Consider the following 19,383-nt stretch of genomic DNA (forward strand, 5'->3'; position numbering starts at 1 on the left):
TTTTTTTATATATTTATTTATTACTTTTAATATATAAATTTATTAGTTATTTTCTGTTACACTGTAGCTGTGAGTCAATTCTGTGGGTTATGGAGCCCTCCTTAGGTCCACCCAGACTCATAAAGAGGGTACTCTTAATTTGGAAAAAATCGGGCAGTTGAGCGTTATCTTGAAAAAATCACCTTTTTGTTCAACCATTGTTCTAAAAACAGTGCTTCATTACAAAGTATTGAATCATATTAAACAGATTTTAATATATCTCTTTAAAAGTTATTTTATTTCTAGAATATTGTGGATACTAATTTAAACATTATACTTATGCAATAATTAACCATTTAAATAAGTACATTTATTATTTATTAGTTGTTTAATATCTAAATATATTATTTGAACCTATTAAAGTTATTATATACGAACATGAAGCCTGCTAGAAACTTGAAGAGAATCATTAGTGATAGGATTGGAAATGCTCCAGCCAAGACGTTCATGAGCGCATCCAAGAGAAACCCAAGCACTAGAAGTTTCTTCCTGCCAAAAGCATCGGACAAGGATCCCCATAACAATCCAGACAATATCATACCTGGAAATGAAAAATAATCAATTATTTATAAATTTCAGTAAACTTTTGATATTTTAGAATGTATTACCAATGTTCAAAATGCCAAACTACAAATGATTTTAGTCATATAAATACCAAATATATTTAATAATATAACATTAAATTGGTCCATTTAGAGAATATTTAGTTTATTTCAACTGTAACTCATGATTAAATATCTTGCAAGTTCGACAACTGCCATTTGAACAGTTAAGTTGTTTCTCTTCTCTCGTTATGTGTTAGCCGAATGAACTCTGATCACTAATAGAAGTACTCACAAGTTATTTTAAGAGACATTTGAAGATTTGTGGATTAGTAAATGATGAAACTTGTCATTTATGTGGACAGGTCCCATTAGATGCTCTACACTACTAAGCAAACTGTGACAGGTATGTGTTACTGAAGTAATGTCTTCTGGGTTCTGATGGAATCCTAGAATATAAGGGTTCCTTCATTGAACCGCCGTCCCTTTTGGATAACCGAATGAAATCCAAAATTAATCGCTCGAGATGGAAGAATAGTAAGTAGTATATTTATTACTCCATTGATCTTTTTTGGGGTTGGCAAAATGGACCAACAGGCCCATTTGTCAGATTTGTTTCTTCTCTTGTACCAGTACCAGTACGGTTAACCTTTCAGACTCAAGGAATAATGTGAGTACCAATAAAAATTATGAGTTTGCAATGAGATTCTCATGCAAAAGGTAATTTTCAAATCCCACTTAAGTAAAATGTTTTTCATGGATTAATACACCAAATGAATTTATTATATTCCAATCTTTTACAATTGTTCTAATGGCCATGGACTGTGATTCTCATTGTCATGGCTACTACCATATATCTCAGGAAAAATTGTTTTTATTATATTCAAGTCTGAGTCGAAAACTTCAAAAATTGTTTCAATTAATTTTTAATAAGAAACATGCTGTAGAATATTTCATATTTCCATGGACAAAGAAAACATAACTAATTGAAGACAGACATTGAAATATTTTATGAGTTCTATGATCCTGACTGTCATAGCAGATCTTAAATTCTGAATATGATGTTGGTCTTTAGTTCCACTCTTATTTCTTTCATGAAATATGGCTGGATATTATTAATGTTCTTTCGTTAATTTTTTTTTTCATTCATTTTATTTAGATTAATTTTTTTTATCCTTCTGAAATGAGATTTTCAAATTAATAATCAAACAGTAATTCAGTATTAAAGGATTTTCTGTAGTTAATTTTACCATTGATTTGACTATTTGAGCTTCATTGTCGCGGGATGTTTTTGGTCACAAAAACGAGTATGAAAATTTCAAATTGAAGTTTTTTTAGTGTATTTTGTGTTAAAATTTGGCTTGATAATGTTTTTTTTTTTAATTGGACCTGAAAGATTTCTTATATTTGAAAAAAAAACATATTTGCTAGTTTAGATATATATAATTCCATTTTGAAATTGACTTCTTCTTGTTTCTACCTGCATAGCATGAAGATTGTAGAAGAGCCCTTTCATATGGCGTGAGGCCTAAATCAACCGAAGCTGCTGGAATCAGAAAGGACATCGAACCTGAGTCGAAGCCACTGGTGCATGAAGCAGGAAATGAGAGGAGTAGCAAGGCAAGGTTGAACTTTCCGCACCCTGTAAAAGTACCTTTTATGTTTTTAAGAAATATTCAAAAAGTTTATTTCTATTTTTATTTAAATTATAGACAAGATTAATTCATTGATTTTAATTTACAACAGAATATTTTACGTTTCAGTTTGCATACCAGACTTAAATAGACATGCCATCTAATATTAATTTTTTAAAAAACCTTTATATCTTAATCTTAATTTTCATCATATTTTGGTGAACATATATCCGATTAGCATATTTTATACATTTCTTCTTATCTTCTTGGTTGATGTTACTAATATTAAAAATATTATTTCTATACCTACTATGAAGAAGTTGATGACTTGTTAAGTTCCACTTTCTGTAAAGCGATTTTAAAATTTGTGATTACCACTTAAATCATTAAATTTTTGTTATTAAATCATTTCCATGAACTAGCTATTTGAATTGAGTTACCAATTGTTTTCTTAAATTTCAGCCACTTAATGTTGAATTAATTCATTTTAGGATTTTTTCTGTTTTTGTTATTTGAATTTTGAAGGACCCTAAGCTACCCTACGATCTATAAAATCCATTTTCTTGATAATTCAACTTATCAACTTCTTCATTACACAGATTAATATTAAATAGTCCAATGATTATTTTAATTCTTCAAACATATTGTAATAATCAAAAATTTCAATGCTATAAAAAAAGCAAAATTGATAGTTTTAACTTATACTCATATCTAAAAGATAGCTTAGGTTCAAAGTAAAAGCATTAATATTAAACAGATAGGAGAATTTTAATTTTATTATATTCATAATATTATAAACTCTTAATCTCAGGGCGGGTTTCTAGGCAATCAGGACAGATATTTTTCCACTAATAACAATTATATGCTCTAGAACACTAACCAATTTATAGAATCTTCTTTTGATGATGAAAGATTTTCTTAGTCTTCTTTCTCAATGAACTAACACTTAATGTGAGCTATCTCTCAGCAAACAAACACTGACTGTTAACAAAGCATTTAGTACAAGGGCCAGGAAGAAAAATATGGCAATATTTTTATCTCACCCCAATGTTTTATTACTTTAATGAAAACTATGTATCATTAGTTGATAAGTCTGCCAAGTATAGGTAGGAGGAATAAAAAATGGCGGCTACTTCAAAAACTTAAAAAAAACATTAATTTTTCATTTGGAACTCTATATCTTAAAAATTAACAACAAAACTAGAAAATCGAAAAGTATATTATTTAAAGAAGAGTAAATTTTCTAATTGAGCTATTTATGTCCAATAGTTCTCGAGATATAGCCTTTTAAAAAGCAATATTTCATGAAAATATAGTTGTTCCGACAATAAGTTTGATTTATGAAAAACGTTATTTCAGAAACCATAAGACATACAGTATTTTATTTATATTTCACAAAAAAAACTCACAAAATGTTAATTTTTAGTTGTTCCTATAAAATGTTGGATTTTTGAAAAATACATCTCTAAACCTATAAGACGCACATACGTCTGCCAAAATAAAGAAAATTTAACTTACTATGAAGTAGTTTATTACACTTATCTTCATAGGGGTAGTAGTTTTTATTTGATGTGAATATAAATTTGGCAAATGAAAATTTGTCTGAATAACTATAAATCCATTTATTTTAGCAAGTTTCATGAAAACTACTACTCCAACGAAAATAAACATCATAAACAACTTCATAGCCCATTAAACGAGCTTTAATTTGAGTGCTAATAGACATCTTTACGACACGTAGGTCCTCAGATATAGATTTCTCAAAATAAATTAACTAACTACTCATAAAACATTTTTATGAAATGTTGCTTTTTAAAAGGCTACCTCTTGAGAAATATTGAACGTAAATAGCTCCATTAGGGCTTACATTTTAGCAAAATTACTCTTCTTTAAATGAAGCTCTCTTAGATTTTCTATTGTTGTTGGTAGTTGTAAAGATATAGAGCTCCAAATAAAAAATTAATTATTTTTAACGTTTAGAACAACCGCAATTTTTTATTCCTCCTACTTATACTTGGCAGACTCATCAATTTTGACTAGTAATTATAAATAGTTTTCAATTAAGTAATCAAAGATTGGGGTGAGATAACTGCCTTTTTTCTCCTCTTGGGCTCTTGTACTAATTTGTCCTCTAAATGTTTTCACACATATCATTCTCTGGCGATCCAAAACAAAGAGTTCCTTAATCTTCTTGGGTGACTCTTCGATGTCTTCTTTTTCAAGATGTCTCCCTTGAGTTAGACAAAAGATGATAAGAACCTCCTCATCCAGGAAACAACATTCCCCGCCCAGGCCTAAGCAATGAAAGCTTTCACCAACCATGACCTTTCTCTCGATGTTCAATGTGAACATCGATTGTAGCACAACAGTTTTGAATTTTTGCATATGATTTTATTTATGAACATTATTCTTTAACACTTATTCTTGACTTCTATTTTTCTTTAAATTTACTGTAACTACAATTATGATGGAAAGTTAAATGAAGTTTAAAGTATTTGAATCTGCTCAACATCCAACGACTTTGGCAAGACACGCCCCGCCATCTTTGTTTTGAATAACGATCTTTCCACTCCATATTTGACTGAAAAAAATTGTTAAGCTTTCTTTTTAGTTTAACAAAGCAAATGAACAACATTGAAACAATACATAACACAAAGGATACTAAAAATCATTTATATATAAAATATAACTATTTACTCATACAATAGAGGATATTACAATATACTGGTATATTCAAAATCCTGATTCTTTAAAATCTCATTGTCAATGCTGTTTCTTGACTTCAATAATATTGAACTGGTCCAGTTAATAAATTGAATCAGTATACTAATTATATTGAAATTATTTAGTTAAGAAATTACAATATATTAATAATATTTAATTTGAACTTTTAGTTAAAAAAAAACACACTTACCAGTTTTTGTTATTGCTGTTTCCAAGTCTGCTGATGAATAAGTACTATTTGACCCTGAAAAAAGGGTATATGCTTTTACTCTTTTCATAAAATATTTCTTTGATTTATTTCTCGAGTGAAATATTTTAATACTTTAAAGCTTTAGTATAATTTGGTAAATGACAAAGAAATAAAATAAACATAGTCTTTTTAATATTATTTCATAAGTTAAAGCTGTATGAATATTTAGTATCTTCTCTCGTTATAGATTGTTAGTTCTCTGACTATCCATTTAGATTCAAAGCAGTTGTTCATGGCTAGTAATATTCAGGTTAACTGCTATACAAAAGTTTCTTTTATGTTTTAGTAGTATTCTTTAGTTGGTGAAAACGTATTCTTTATGAACCAACATATGTGAAAGGTGATAAAAATTTTTATCGTTTCAAAATAAGATCTTAAGAATTGCAATGGATGCCTCTTGGTTTGTAAGAAATAGGCTAATGCATTGCGAACTACAAATGAAATTAATTGACTTCATCAAAAAACGGTTCATGAAATTTTACTCCCAATTACTAACAGTTTAATGAACAATAACTTACAACTTGGGAAATCGACTCTCATCCCGAAGACTAAAGGCTGCAGGACATTCTGTTATAATTTCTATATTCATCTATTTTATTAGTTCTTAGGCTCAGTTAAAATTGTTAGAGCCATTTTTGAAAAAAATCTTAGAAAAGATTAAAATCGGTTATAAAAAGTGACAAAAAAAGTTTCTGCTTTTAAGGTCAGAATTTTCAAGAAAGATTCATCTAAACAACCTTTAATTTCGAAGTAAATGGTCAAAAATTGTTAACAACATTTGAATGCGATCGGAAGAGATCGGGCTCTCACGTCTTTTAAAGAAAGTGGCCGAAACGTAGGGTACTTAAAGAAGTAATGAAATTTTTTTATGACTTAACTTGGACTTGGATTTTGTATACAAATGAGTGAAAATTGTGTGTTGGCCGTACCCACTGTTGGGCAAAAATTAGCTTTAGTTGAAACTAATAGGTAAAGTTGCCATGGATACAATATTTATTTATCAATGATTCATTCATGAATAAGGGTCATATCCATTACAATTTCAACTATTATTTTCAACTATAGCTAATTTTACCCATCTCTGGCCCAATTTTTTTTTTTAGATTTTTGTGATGTAAATATGCTTTAATTGAACTTGTTAGTAATGTAAGGCAAAGATGTATTGGTATCCCAATATTTTGAACATTGGACTAGGAAGAGCAATATTTTAATTATATATTATATTATAGTATAGTGTAATCGGAACACTCCAGTAATCCGAACTGGGGTAAAAGTTACTTTTATTGAGAAAACATATCTAGTAATAACATTTTTGTTTTCAAATAAAAATTGAGCATGAAAAAAAAAATTTCAAAAGAAATTTTTAACTTCTCGATCTATCGTTAAGTTACTGTAATTCACCGTAGAAATCGAAAATGGAAAATTTTACAGTTTCAATATCGGGTAATCTAATGCCTATGAAAGTGTTCATAAGGGGTATTCATGATCATTAGTTTAACATGTTAAATGGAAAAAGTTATGTTAAAAGGAGAAATATTTCCTTATTTTAGCATGTTAAAACGATATAACATATAACATGGTTGAGAGTCTGTTACTAGGTCTGTTAAATAGAGAATGACGTCACGCAACAGACCAGCTGAGCTTAAACAAGACAATCAGTAGCCAAATCTTCACATTTCTACTTTTCACTCACTTTAGGCATCTTGTAATAATTTACTGTAATCAAAACTTAGGAGTAAACAAACACATGAAGTTTTGGAAGGAAAGGTTACTAAACAAGTTACTAAGAAAATCCGCTAGGAGCTCTTATACATTTAACATGACTTTAAATAGAGCTGCTCATGATTCTATACTTATAACATTTTACATTTAACACAATATCATGAATACCCTTATAATAGATTATCGTTGGAATTAGAAATACATAACATTTATTGTATGAATCATTAATAGTAGAAATTGATCATTAATTAATAATTAATAGTAGAAATTTGTATATTTCAAATTTTGATGGTGGTCTCATTTTTTTTTATCACATTTTAAATAAATCCATACAAAAAAGTATTTTTTAATTTTCATTTATACTTTTTTCGCTTATATATTACCAATCATATAGTTTTAATAAATCAAGTCATTGCTTAGCATTACTGGGGGTGTAAAAGAAAACCTTTTTTTAAAACTTCAAACAATCAAATTTTTAGTAAAATATGTAAAAAAAAAAAGCCTTACTAATACATAAACTAGTAAATAATATGTTGAAACCTTAGGCGATTATTGTAATTAATATGTTTATATATTCATATATAATATATAATAACATATAGTCATTACTTGCCCTTTGTAGACTTTCGGAATCTTGAACAACGACATCTCTGACTATGACGACTTCGGGCAGCGTTTTCTTGCTCTGGTTAATATCGTCTGCAGTTTCCTCCATCTTGTATAGAGAAAGTCACGCGTACAAATGTTTTATTCTTCTTCCGAGTTTGCTCGATAAGAAGGTAATGGTTGCATAATCGTAACAAATTATCTAAAAGTCATAATTGTTTGCTATAACATCAGGTGGCTTATTTTATGGCTGCTTCGTCAACCTTTTCTATTATTAGTTCTCTAACTAGTTTATTAAATTAGTAATTTATGAAGAGTCCTATAATCAAGAATTTTTGAAACTGTAAGCTCAAGCTCACTTAAGGGTATTTTTCTTTATTGAGATTTTTTTTTTTTTTTTTAATAACTTATTTATTGATATTTACAACTGTATACATATATACACATCAAGTAAATTTGCTGTAAGTTATATTATGACATGATAAAAACATGTGGAGAATCTACCCATTGATAGAACTTCAAAAACTCTTCTAAAGGGGAAGATTTCGAGGCCATCTTCTTTTCAGACGTCTAGGAGGATTATTAGGTAGTGAAGGAGAAGCCAGGTTAGAAACGAGTTGGTTTGGGTGGTTAGGAAGTTTATTATGGAAGGATTGGTATCTGGTTCCGGCCAAATCGGCAACATATGGGACATTGAGGTCCTGATAGATGATTTGATTTGTGACAAAGTAAGGAGCATTAAGGATTTTGGACTGTAAGGATTGGATTCGAGAGGAATTAGAAGGTTTAGTGGAGCCCTATAGCTCAACTCCGTATGTCCAAATATGGCTTATAATAGTCATGTAGATCAGTCTTTTGTAATGGATTGGAAGTTTGGACCGTTTGTCTACTAAATGTTATAATAGTCGGAATCGACGAGCAGTTTCCTGTCTTTTCAGTCTTGTATGAGGATTCCATGTCAGTCGTTTGTCCAGATTTAGTTCTAAGGAACGGATCTGTTCAACAGGAATAAGTGGGGTATTATTAAAAGATACTGTAAGGCAAGACGAAGGGTAAATGTGATTTGGTGGGATTTATTGGAATTTACTTTATTATTGAGATTTAAAAAAAAAAAAAAAAAGATTGGTTATAACAGACAGATTTTTATCTGGGATTATTGGAGCGATGGCCGCATCACAATCTTTCACTTACAACAGGAATCCGATGCATAAAATCCAGTCTATAGTGCAAACATGTACAAATAATAATAAAAAAAATAATAGTTCCTATCAGTTAAAACTGAAATGTATTTCTTGAGGTTTTGGGACACTTAGTAATTTGATAAAGAAACGAATTATATTGTTTTTCGCCTCTAACTGCTAAATGGCGTATCCTAGCGAAAAGGTTATGGTATGAAGGTGCCTCTACACGTTTGAAAGCAAGGATAAAATCGCACATGCGCACGCGTGTGGAAGGGTTATTTGGATTGGCTGGGATAAGTTGGCCTGAATTTGCGAATCAAAGTTGCATTCTCACGTTTGTTTTCAGTTTGCGTTGTTTTAGAACTGCCAACAGATAAATATTTGTCCTCTTCGTGTATTAATTAATTTAAGAATTTCCCCAATCTTTGGATTCAAGAATTAACTTAAGTTTGAGATTATTTATTTTTAAATTTTATCGATTTGGTGCAAATAAATTGTTCCAAATCTTGTTAATTAACTCTAAAAGTTAATTTTTTATTCAACATAGCACGCATATTAATAATAACACCAACTTCAATGATTCAAGTTTACTCTCAACTTTTTAATAACGGACCTTAAGTCGTTTTCAAAGGGAACAACCTAAAAATTGCTTTCACATTATTAGGTTGTATTAACTCCTCATATAATAATAATGATGGGGTGTATAAAAAAAAAAAGTATTGTTTTATCAGATTCAAGATTTCAAAGGACTGTAAATATTTCAATCCTATTTAATACTTTTATAATCACTTTAGTGCATTCTCTAAGCTTGTTTAATCCCATTGACTTTATTAAAAAAGGCCTCTGTTTAATTATTTTTTTCAAAGAAGAAACATGACAGTATTCTAAAAAATTCTCGTATTTTTAAGGCGTTACTAGAACAAAAAATTCACAGCCGCTGAAGCAACTCATGGAATTATTAAATATGAATGAATGAATGAAAAAATAACTTTATTCTGGGACATATGTCTCCTAAGAATAATTACAAGGTTCATATAGTGAGATTTTTGATGAAGGTGAAGGTGGCCTTGACTAGCGCACTACGTGACGGAGGTACGTCATTGGAAAGAAGAAGGGTTTCGGGCGACCATTAATGGATATTGTTGAGGTCCTGCTGGAAGCTGTTCAGTCTAATCCGTCTACTAACTTGCCAGGGAGTGTGGTATATCGAAAGATACTGTTAGTCGCCATCTACTCTCCATAGGGAAAGAGAGCAGTAGATAGATCCCTCACGAACTTCTCAGCAATCACTTTACGTCGAACGAAAGAAAAGTTTAAAAGATTCATGGGTTCGAACTTCTGCCTCATTCACCACGTAGTCCAGACCTTGCACCATCGGATTACTACTTGTTACGATCCATGGCAAATTTCCTTCAAGGGGAAAAATATTAATAATTTTGCGGAAGTTGAAATTACAGTTCAAGAGTTCTTTGACAGCCATCCCAAAGAATGGTAAGTTCCATTGACGTTGTTAAAGCCACCTCAAAATGACTAAGTCTTTTTGTTGAAAGGCTTTAAAAAGAATAAACACTTTGGTGGTTTGGATATGAACATTTATATCGTCAATTTAAACATTTGAAAAACTTAAACGTAAAACAAACAAAAGATGAATAAAACAATGAAAATAAAAAGGCCTTTAAGATGAAATAAAATTAGATAAATAAATTTACAAAAAGACAATATAAAATAAATACTGTTCGACGAAAGGTCAGATGAAGATATTTCGCTTGTCGAGATGGGTAGGTCGCAGCTCTGTAGCTAAATACACCGCTGGAGTGGTCCAAGGTTGGTGTAGTGGCTCATCGATAGACCAAATATCCAAAAGCCAAGATGGCTACACTTGCGCTTATTGAGGGCTGACAGGTTCTAGTTATTTTAATGAATTATGTGAGCAGATTAATTAACAACAACTCATATTGCACTTAAAGGCCAGAAACATAGAAAAGGTCTGGTTCCGGACTGTAATGTTAGCTTAAACACTCAAAAAGTCCAATAAATAATACAAACTGAACGCAGACAGGGCTGGTAGAAACTATCATGGCCACTAATTAGCAGGAAATGATTTAAAAATGAAGATGGTCGGCCTGTTGCTAGGCGACGCCTTAGCAATGGTTTAACAACCCTAGCAACTGCCTCCCTAACACAAAATATTTTTTTAAAAATTTATTTATTGATATTTACAACTGTGTAAAAAAATACAAGTAAATTTGATCATAGTGACATAATGATATGATACAGGATGTAGAGAAACTACCCAGTAGTAGAACTCTAAAAACAGTTTACAATATAAGGTCACGAGGCCATCTTCTTTTCAGGCGCTTCGGAGGATTGTCAGGAATGGAAGAGGAAGCAAGGTTAGAAACTAGTGGGTTTGGGTGGTTAGGGAGTTTATTATGGAAGGAATAATATCGGGTTCGGGCTTGATCGGTTACATAAGGAACATTTAGGTCTTTATGGATGGTTTTATTAGTAACAAAAGAAGGAGCATTGAGGAGTTTACGAAGGATTTTGGATTGTAAAGATTGGATACGAGAGGAATTCGAAGGTTTAGTGGAGCCCCAAAGCTCAACTCCGTATGTCCAGATGGGCCTATATACACAGTTTTCTTCTCAAATGACTGAATCCAATGAAAATAATATAAATAAAAATAAATGTAACTAAATTAAATACTATTTACAATACAACTCACATTAATTATAAAATATGGCGTTAATATACGTATTGAGACGTATGAAGTCAGGGGTCTTTTTGGAAAATGTTACAAAAAAAAAAAAAAGTGAAAATAATAATCAAATTAACTACTATGAATGAGAATAACATTTTATTTATAGGAAAAAGAAATCATTTTCATGATGGAAAAATTAAGATTTATATTTTTACATCGGGAAATATTATAAAAATTAAAAAGAATAAATAAAATGCATTCTATTCAATTCGGCACCTTGAGTAAGATAGAAATCCATGAGAATTACAGAAGATTTAAACTATTTAGATTTTTTTCCACCACTGTGTGCCGATGGGCGGACAGATATTACTCCTAGTAATAAATAAAAAGTATATAAATATATTCAAGGTAGTTGGATATTCTCAACAGTGATGTAATACTAGAAATAACTAGCAGTAAATAGACTTCTTTATCTAACATCTATATAAATTACATCAGTGAAAAGCTAATAAAAAAAATACTATATAAATAAATACAGAATTATGTAACAAGGGAAAGAAAAAAGCAAATATAGTTCTGTCATCTGTGTAAAGATTATTTGAATAAATCAAAATACATGTAAGGTGACTTGAAATTTATGTCTTTTTTTGGTATGCAGACAATGGCGTCGAAACCGTGGGGGAGAATATTTTAATAAAGCAAATAATATTTTATAAAGAGTGTCTCAGGCCTTTTATATTTCACAGTCATACAAAATATCGAGTGGTTCGCGCATCATACAGCGTTCACTTACTAATTCACCTTGAGTGGAAATTAATCCTTACTCATTTCAGAACAGTCTTTGTATATTGGGGGTAATCATGATCTTTAATTTACTTGTTTTATAATATTTCCTTCCATTATTACTACAGGATTGTGAGCAGTTCTTTCGAGTACTTTAAGTTCTTTCGACAACATTAAAGTGGTGCTCAGTTGCTGATTCACCATTTAGCAGACTATAGGGGTATTCATGATCTATGTTAAAGCGTGTTAAATGGAAAAACTCGTGTTAAATCGAAAAAAATTGGCTTCTTTTCCCGTGGTAAAACGAAATAACATTTAACATGGCTGAGAGTCTGTTACTTGGTCAGTTAAATCGAGAATGACGTCACACAATAGACCAGTTGAGATCGCCGCCATATTAGTTGTTGTGACTTTCAATACAGTTGTCAATTAGCTCATCTTCATTCTCTTCTTCACAAGTTTGAAGATCAATAAGACACTCATAAGCTAAACTTTCACACAAATTCCACTTTTCACTCACTCTAGGCATGTTTTAATTAATTACTTAAATCAAAACTGAAGTAAACAATAACATGAGGGTCTGGAATGAAGGTTATAAACATAAAGGCTTATACAACAAGTTGCTGAGAAAATCCGCTAGGGGCTCTTATGCATTTAACGTTTAACATGACTTCAAATAGGGCTGCTCACAATCCTATAGTTATAACATTTAATATGGTAAAACATATAACATTTAACACAACATCATGAATACCCCTTATATATTAAAGGACTCACGAGTATGTTAAATGTTTTATTGTTTTGGCAAATTAAAAGAAGGAAATATTTCTCTACTTAACACATTTACATCTATAACTAAAGATCATGAATACCTCTATTATTTCATTATAGTCGTTGTGGAATAGTGGTGAAATCGTTTTTTTTTTTCTATATCCTAAATATTGTTGAATAAACTCCTTATTTATATCTTATTAATTCAAACTCAAAATAATATATAATTGACATTACTTGATTTTTGTAGACCTCTTGAAGAACGTCAGTTCAATCCTTTACTGTCTGCAATATTCTGCATGATGAGGAAGATACCCCTAAAAATATATACTGTTATTGTGTGTAGTTGAGTTATTCCAAGGTGTCAACCGTACCTGAAATATCTGGAAAACAGTGACTTTTATGTAAAAACTTTTCTATTATACATATTTTTTTATTTCATAAATATATAATATGCAATATTTACCATATTTTTTTTTGGGATGCCCCTCATAAAATACAATTTTCTTGATACTAATTAAATTTTACATTATTACTCTATTCTACATTATGGTAAAACAAACTGAAGAAAAAACAAAACAAAAAAATTATTGAATTAAAATAAAACACCTAAAGAGGTGAAGGTAGTTGACCGTAGATATAAAAGAGGAGAAGATGCGGTCAGCAAAACAAATAAACAAAAGAATTATTTATTTGTGCCGACATTTCGACCTAATTTTCAGGTCTTCATCAGGCCTATAAAAACAAAAAGACCAACATTATTCAGAGAGGAAAATATTTATTTATTTTTATTTGTTTTCTTTCGAGATGATGGTTGTTGTATTTTTGTTTTTATAGCCCTGATGAAGACCTGAAAATTAGGTCGAAACGTCGGCACAAATAAATAATTCATTTTGTTTTTTTGTTGACCACACACACCGGCCATCTTCTCCACATATTAATTTACGGTCAACTATTTACACCTCATTAGATTAATATGTTGTTACATATTTTGTATTTATATCTACAGGTTGTGATTTTAGTGTATTTTTTATTTTTGTTTCTAGAGGGTTTAATGAGTTGGAGTAAGGCTGAAAGAAATGTTTCAGTTTATGTTTGTGATCATGTACGGTGTCTATATTTAATTCAGAGTGCATTTTAGATATTCTAGTGTAATATGGATAGTTATTAATAATTCAGAGGCATTAGTGAAGGAGCAATGAAAATCTTCAGACGTGAATCTCTCCTTAACAAAACGTTAACGAACGTACCTTATACTCGTAGTACAAGAGCTCAAGAAGAGAAAAAAAGTCAGTTATTTCACCACAATTTTTGACAACCTTAATGAAAAATAAACAAAGTTAAGAGTCAAAATTGATTATTCTGCCAACCATAATTAGGGAGAATACAAAATGGCGGGTGTTCCGAAGATGCAAAACATTCATTTTTGTGTTCTTTTATGGCGTAGGCAGGATCTCACGCGAGTCCATCCGTGTTAAAATCGAACTATAGATCGATGGAAGGTTAAGTCCGAATAGGCCATATTATAGTCATGTGAATGAGTCGATTATTAATAATTGGAAGGTTAAACTTTTTGTCTATTAATAATCAATATCGACGAACAGTTTCCTGTCTTATCAGTGTTCTATGAGAATACTCGTTAGTCGTCTGTCCAGGAATATTCCTACGTAATGGAAACAGTTCAATGAAGAATTATTAGAGAATAATTTAAAGTAAGAATCTACAGGTTTATGGCAAAGAGTATAGTATAACGAGGAATTTTGATTTATCCTTAGTTATATATTTATCGTTTATAGGTACTTGCCCACGCTCAGCGGAGAAGAGGGTGAGTTAAAGGAAAATAAAAAAATAAATATAATCGAAAAGGGAAAAAAAAGACAAAACAATAAAGAATAAATTACTCCTTAAGCGCCACGTTATTTTTTCTTATAAATAACGAAAACCCCGAAGCATTATGCCCATAATATGACTAAAATATAACACTATATAAACAATTGTTGAATTATGACCACTGGAGAATTCCTTTACATGTAGATAACAGAAAACCTAGGGGTGTTACCTACCCACCTGTTGAATTATCGTAATATTCCGTGAACAAGAACAAAAAAAAAATAAGTAAATTAACAAGTTGAAAGCAGAGAAAGAACAGCTGAACTATATATACAAAAGTTTAATAATAAGAAGAAATATATGTACACAGAATGAAAAGGAAAAAAAAAGAATTCTTATCAATTAATAAAACAATTAAAACTTATAGGTTGACTTAACCTTAACTTAAATGCTTCACCTTAATAACTATATTTACATTATTATCCAAAAGAGTATAAAAGTGAATATAAAATAAAAACAAAATAATTTATTTTTATACCAGATCGGCCTGGTGGGCCTTAGATGGTTGATATAACTTATATTATATATATTTTTAACAGTTGATTATGAGGGTGTATAGTCATACAAATGACACCCCTAACTACATAGAATGTTCTTATTAAAAGAAAAAAAAAAAGAAAATAAATAAATAGATAAGAATAATGCTACTTAATAAAAGAGGAAAGTAAAATTAATAACAAAAAATAATGATATTGGTACACTTAAATAAAACAAACAATTGTCTTCTAATAGTAAAAAGAAACAAGTTAATTTGAAAGAGGGAAGAGCGAAGAAAAGAGAGAAAAAAAAAATAATAATGAATAAATAAAATGAATAATAATAAGTAAATAGAGCTAGTGTGATTATCAATTAATTTTATAATTATTAAAAAATTATAAAAGAATGTCCTGCAGCAGTATGGGCTTCAGTCTTCAGGATGAGGTTGGGTTTCCCAGGTTGTAGGTCACTGCTCCTTTAACTGTCGGCAACTGGGAGTGGAACTTCAAAAACAAAATAAAATTTAGTTCAAAATCCACGTAGTCCTTGGGTGGACTCCTGGCAGAACATAAGACTGTCCGAAATTTCCTTTCCATCTCACCTTCCCCACAAGTTTTAGGATGGCACCTGCTACAACTCTCCTATTCAGGACATGTTGAAGAAACGTCACTGTACTATATCCCCACTTCTAGTGTTAATCACCGTCCAATGTAGTAGAACACCATTAGTTTGAAAAAAACAAAACACATACGATGACATTTCTCAGATGGTACTATTATGGTTCAAACAGTAAAGACAGAGGGCCTTTAAACTATTACTTCACATTGAACAATCGTAAAATGTTCAAAAATCAAACTGTCACCTTTACAAAACCAAAACCCACTCGTCTGAACATAGGTGTTCAAAATCAAACTGTCACCTTCACAAAAACAAAACCCACTCGTCAGAAAATATCGCTCGTGTTTTGTTTTAACCATGACAACCGAAACACCCCTTGTCTACGTAGATATCGCCAGTGTTTTTATTTCACCATGGCAATCGTAACAATAGGTTATCAATTTTAACATCATTCTTCGAGGATTGTGATATAGGATAAAATTGATGGCTCGTTTTTCACACATCGCACACATGTGTGATAGATATTAACTATTTCAAATGGCAAAAGTCATTATAACCTGTTTCTCGAGAACTTTACAAAATAGGGGAAGAAAGTACATTTGTCTCTGTCCCACTCTTTACGTTAAAAAAAAAAAAAAGTATTTTCCTCTAAAAACGCAATTATCCTCAAGCTCTTTTCTCTAAAATATTTTAATTTAAATTTAATTATAAGTCTGACTTTATTGTTCCTAAGTGGGATTTTAAGTCGAGGGGGTGAGTTTGGTTGGAGCAGTCTGGCAACACTGGCTGTGCTTCAGTCTCCGCTCAGCCTTTGACACGAAAGGTTGTGGACTTCTCCATGTAGGCCCAGTACGTAATATGTACACATTACACTTTACATCACAGTATACATACGAGGTAAATTATATATTTAAGTATCCATTTTCTAAAGAAGAATAATGGAATATAAATAATTTATGTGTGTCTATATATATAGGTTCAGACAAGAATAAACAATTTTGAAACGTTTCGCGATTTTATTATTCATATATTATTAAATTATTATTTTCTTAAATAATTATCATATACCAAAAGGCATATTAAGATTAATGAAATGGTTTAACTAACTCTAATTACATAGAAACATTACTTACAATATATTTATTTATTTATTACAAAAGAATAAAATAAAATCTGTACTGCAATAATACATCAAGGGGTGCAGTACTTTGTAGGCAAGTATTAGGTTGTGAAATAAGTTCGTAGCGTTTACATGTTGCCATCTTTCAGGTAATTTTTAAATTCCGTCTTCCTAGAACTTCTCAGATTTTTGTGCAATGAACTCCTCTATGTGCGTTTTGCAGTCCTCGAGCGAATTAAAGGGTTTCCCATTAAGAGAGTTTTGAAGGGCCCGAAATAAGTGAAATCTGTGGGGGCAAGGTCTGGTGAATAGGGTGGGTGGAGGATCACATCCCACCCAAACTCCAATAATTTCTCAATTTGATAGAAAACTATGCCTTTGCGATTATGAGACACAAATGATTTGAGACACTTGCATGAGATATGTTTAGCGTTTCTGCGATATCCCGTGTCGTAGAGTGAGGGTTGTCTATGACCAATGCTTGAATTTCGTCATCATCAACAGTCGAAAGACGACCCGAGCGCTTTGCGTCTTCCAAGTCAAAATTTCTGGAGCTGAAACGGCAGACCATATTACGGACGGTGCTTTCTCCTAAGGCAAAATTTTTAGGTCTGTGCAGCGGATTTTCCTTTTCGGAAATAAAAAATCTTTAAATGACGAAAATTAATTTTTTTCTCTTCCATTTTGAGCATGCAAAATGCCACTTAAAGATAAGGAATCTCGTTTTAAACTGATGCATAAAAACATCTAATATTTTTTTAGAATATTTAAATATTATTGACGAAATAAACATGATTTTATAAACACAGAGAGGATTAAATTGAAATATTGAAAAAAGCTATGCTCTTATTTTAGGACCCAATAATTTTAAATTGGTGGTTATTTGGTCAAAATCATGATCGAACGCCAGATTTTTAATTTTTATTTTTAATTTTAATAATAATTTTTAATTTTTAAGTTTATTAATTAAAAAAAAATTAATCTATATCGCAAATGACAAAAGCAATCATTCAACTTGATTTTTGAAACAATTTATTCAATATTTAAACAAAGTTATAGCAAACTGAAATAATTTGATAGCTAACTTCTTTCTAATACATGTTTAAAAAACTACTCGAAAGGGTTATTATTATATGATATACTATTTATTGTCCTTATAATAGAATAAGGGGATAGATTAGTGAGTAAGGTGCTGTACTAACTAGAACGAGCCCGGTTTGAATCCGGCTGTGGATGATAATTATTTATTCTATTACTGTATCGGTGAGTCAACCCTATAGAGGATATTTATAATCATAATATGAACCACTACAACCCACGAAGGGTTAGTAGTTCTTGTGCAAGGGAATGATTTATTAGTGATTATTTTCCCTCGTCAGATCACGTGATACCAATTATGGGTATCAACTCACTTTATATTGGCTGAGTAGATCGTAGAGGGCTCCCGAACCACTAGGGTTGAGTCATGGTTAGAGTAACGGAATAAATAATTATCTGTTACAGCTAGATTCGAACCCAGATCCTTGGAGTCCGTAGCAAAGCGCCTTACTTTGTGCCTTAACACTCCTTATTTATCTATGAATTAATGTCTAATAGTATTAATAACCATTTTCTATTGTTAAATTGAATACCCATCTGTCGATTTCTGTAGCCTCCTGTTCACTTCTAAGTGAACGCGGCAGCGTTTTATCTTATAAAAATTAAGTATTGCGGGTACAGTATAACTCTTTCCCCCGTTTTTTATTCTATGATCTATTTCAATAGGAAATGTTTGATCTGATCTTTAACTAGTTTAAAGATCATTTAAAAATTGAGGAAGCTAGATAATTAATTAATAAAATATTAAATAAATATATATCATGTTGAAAGCTAGTTAGGAGGGTCAGAGAGAGGAGGTTATTATCGTCCCTTGGACCGAATTCCACACAAGTAAATTTAAGAGGGGCATTCTATCGGATATTGAAGAACCCACTTTTCATAAACAAAGGTTTATTTATTATTAGGTTAAGGTATATTTTTTTATAAAATATGTGGGATACTCCCTGTCTATCAAACAGAATTTCACAATAATTTTGTAATTAATAATTAATATCTGTATTCTGTAGTTCAGATATTTTTTTTTTTCAATATAGTGCAAACAATTATTTTAGCATATTATTTGTTAACGCCATAATATAATTACGTTGTAAATAATTGTAAATAGTATTGTTGGTATTTAGTTTTATAGTTATAGTTATATAGTTATATACTTGAAGAAGTTTGTCGGGGGGTGCGGTCAGCAAAGAAGAACATAAATAAACAAAACCATATTTATTTATTTTA

The 19,383-nt window shown here is 30.6% G+C and overlaps 2 protein-coding genes across 2 annotated transcripts in view; one reads left to right on the top strand and one right to left on the bottom strand.

The window, feature by feature from the left end:
- The window catches only part of LOC106690359 (synaptic vesicle glycoprotein 2B), a gene marked incomplete at its 3' end in the record, with an annotated part of 15,483 nt that extends 7,830 nt beyond the window's left edge, over window positions 1–7,653 (bottom strand). Inside the window, 4 exon segments of the mRNA XM_014435773.3 lie at window positions 418–580; window positions 2,062–2,223; window positions 5,130–5,183; window positions 7,521–7,653. Coding sequence (XP_014291259.3) covers window positions 418–580; window positions 2,062–2,223; window positions 5,130–5,183; window positions 7,521–7,626 — 485 coding nt within the window.
- A 9,104-nt stretch (window positions 7,654–16,757) lies between these two features.
- LOC106690360 (uncharacterized) overlaps window positions 16,758–19,383 on the top strand; it is a 65,201-nt gene continuing 62,575 nt past the window's right edge. The window contains exon 1 of the mRNA XM_014435774.2: window positions 16,758–16,838. The gene's annotated coding sequence lies outside the window, so the exon portion shown is untranslated. The remainder of the gene's footprint in view (window positions 16,839–19,383) is intronic.

The sequence above is a fragment of the Halyomorpha halys genome, unplaced genomic scaffold, assembly GCF_000696795.3.
Source record: "Halyomorpha halys isolate HHAL.00 unplaced genomic scaffold, Hhal_1.1 Scaffold1678.1, whole genome shotgun sequence".
NCBI lineage: Eukaryota > Metazoa > Arthropoda > Insecta > Hemiptera > Pentatomidae > Halyomorpha > Halyomorpha halys.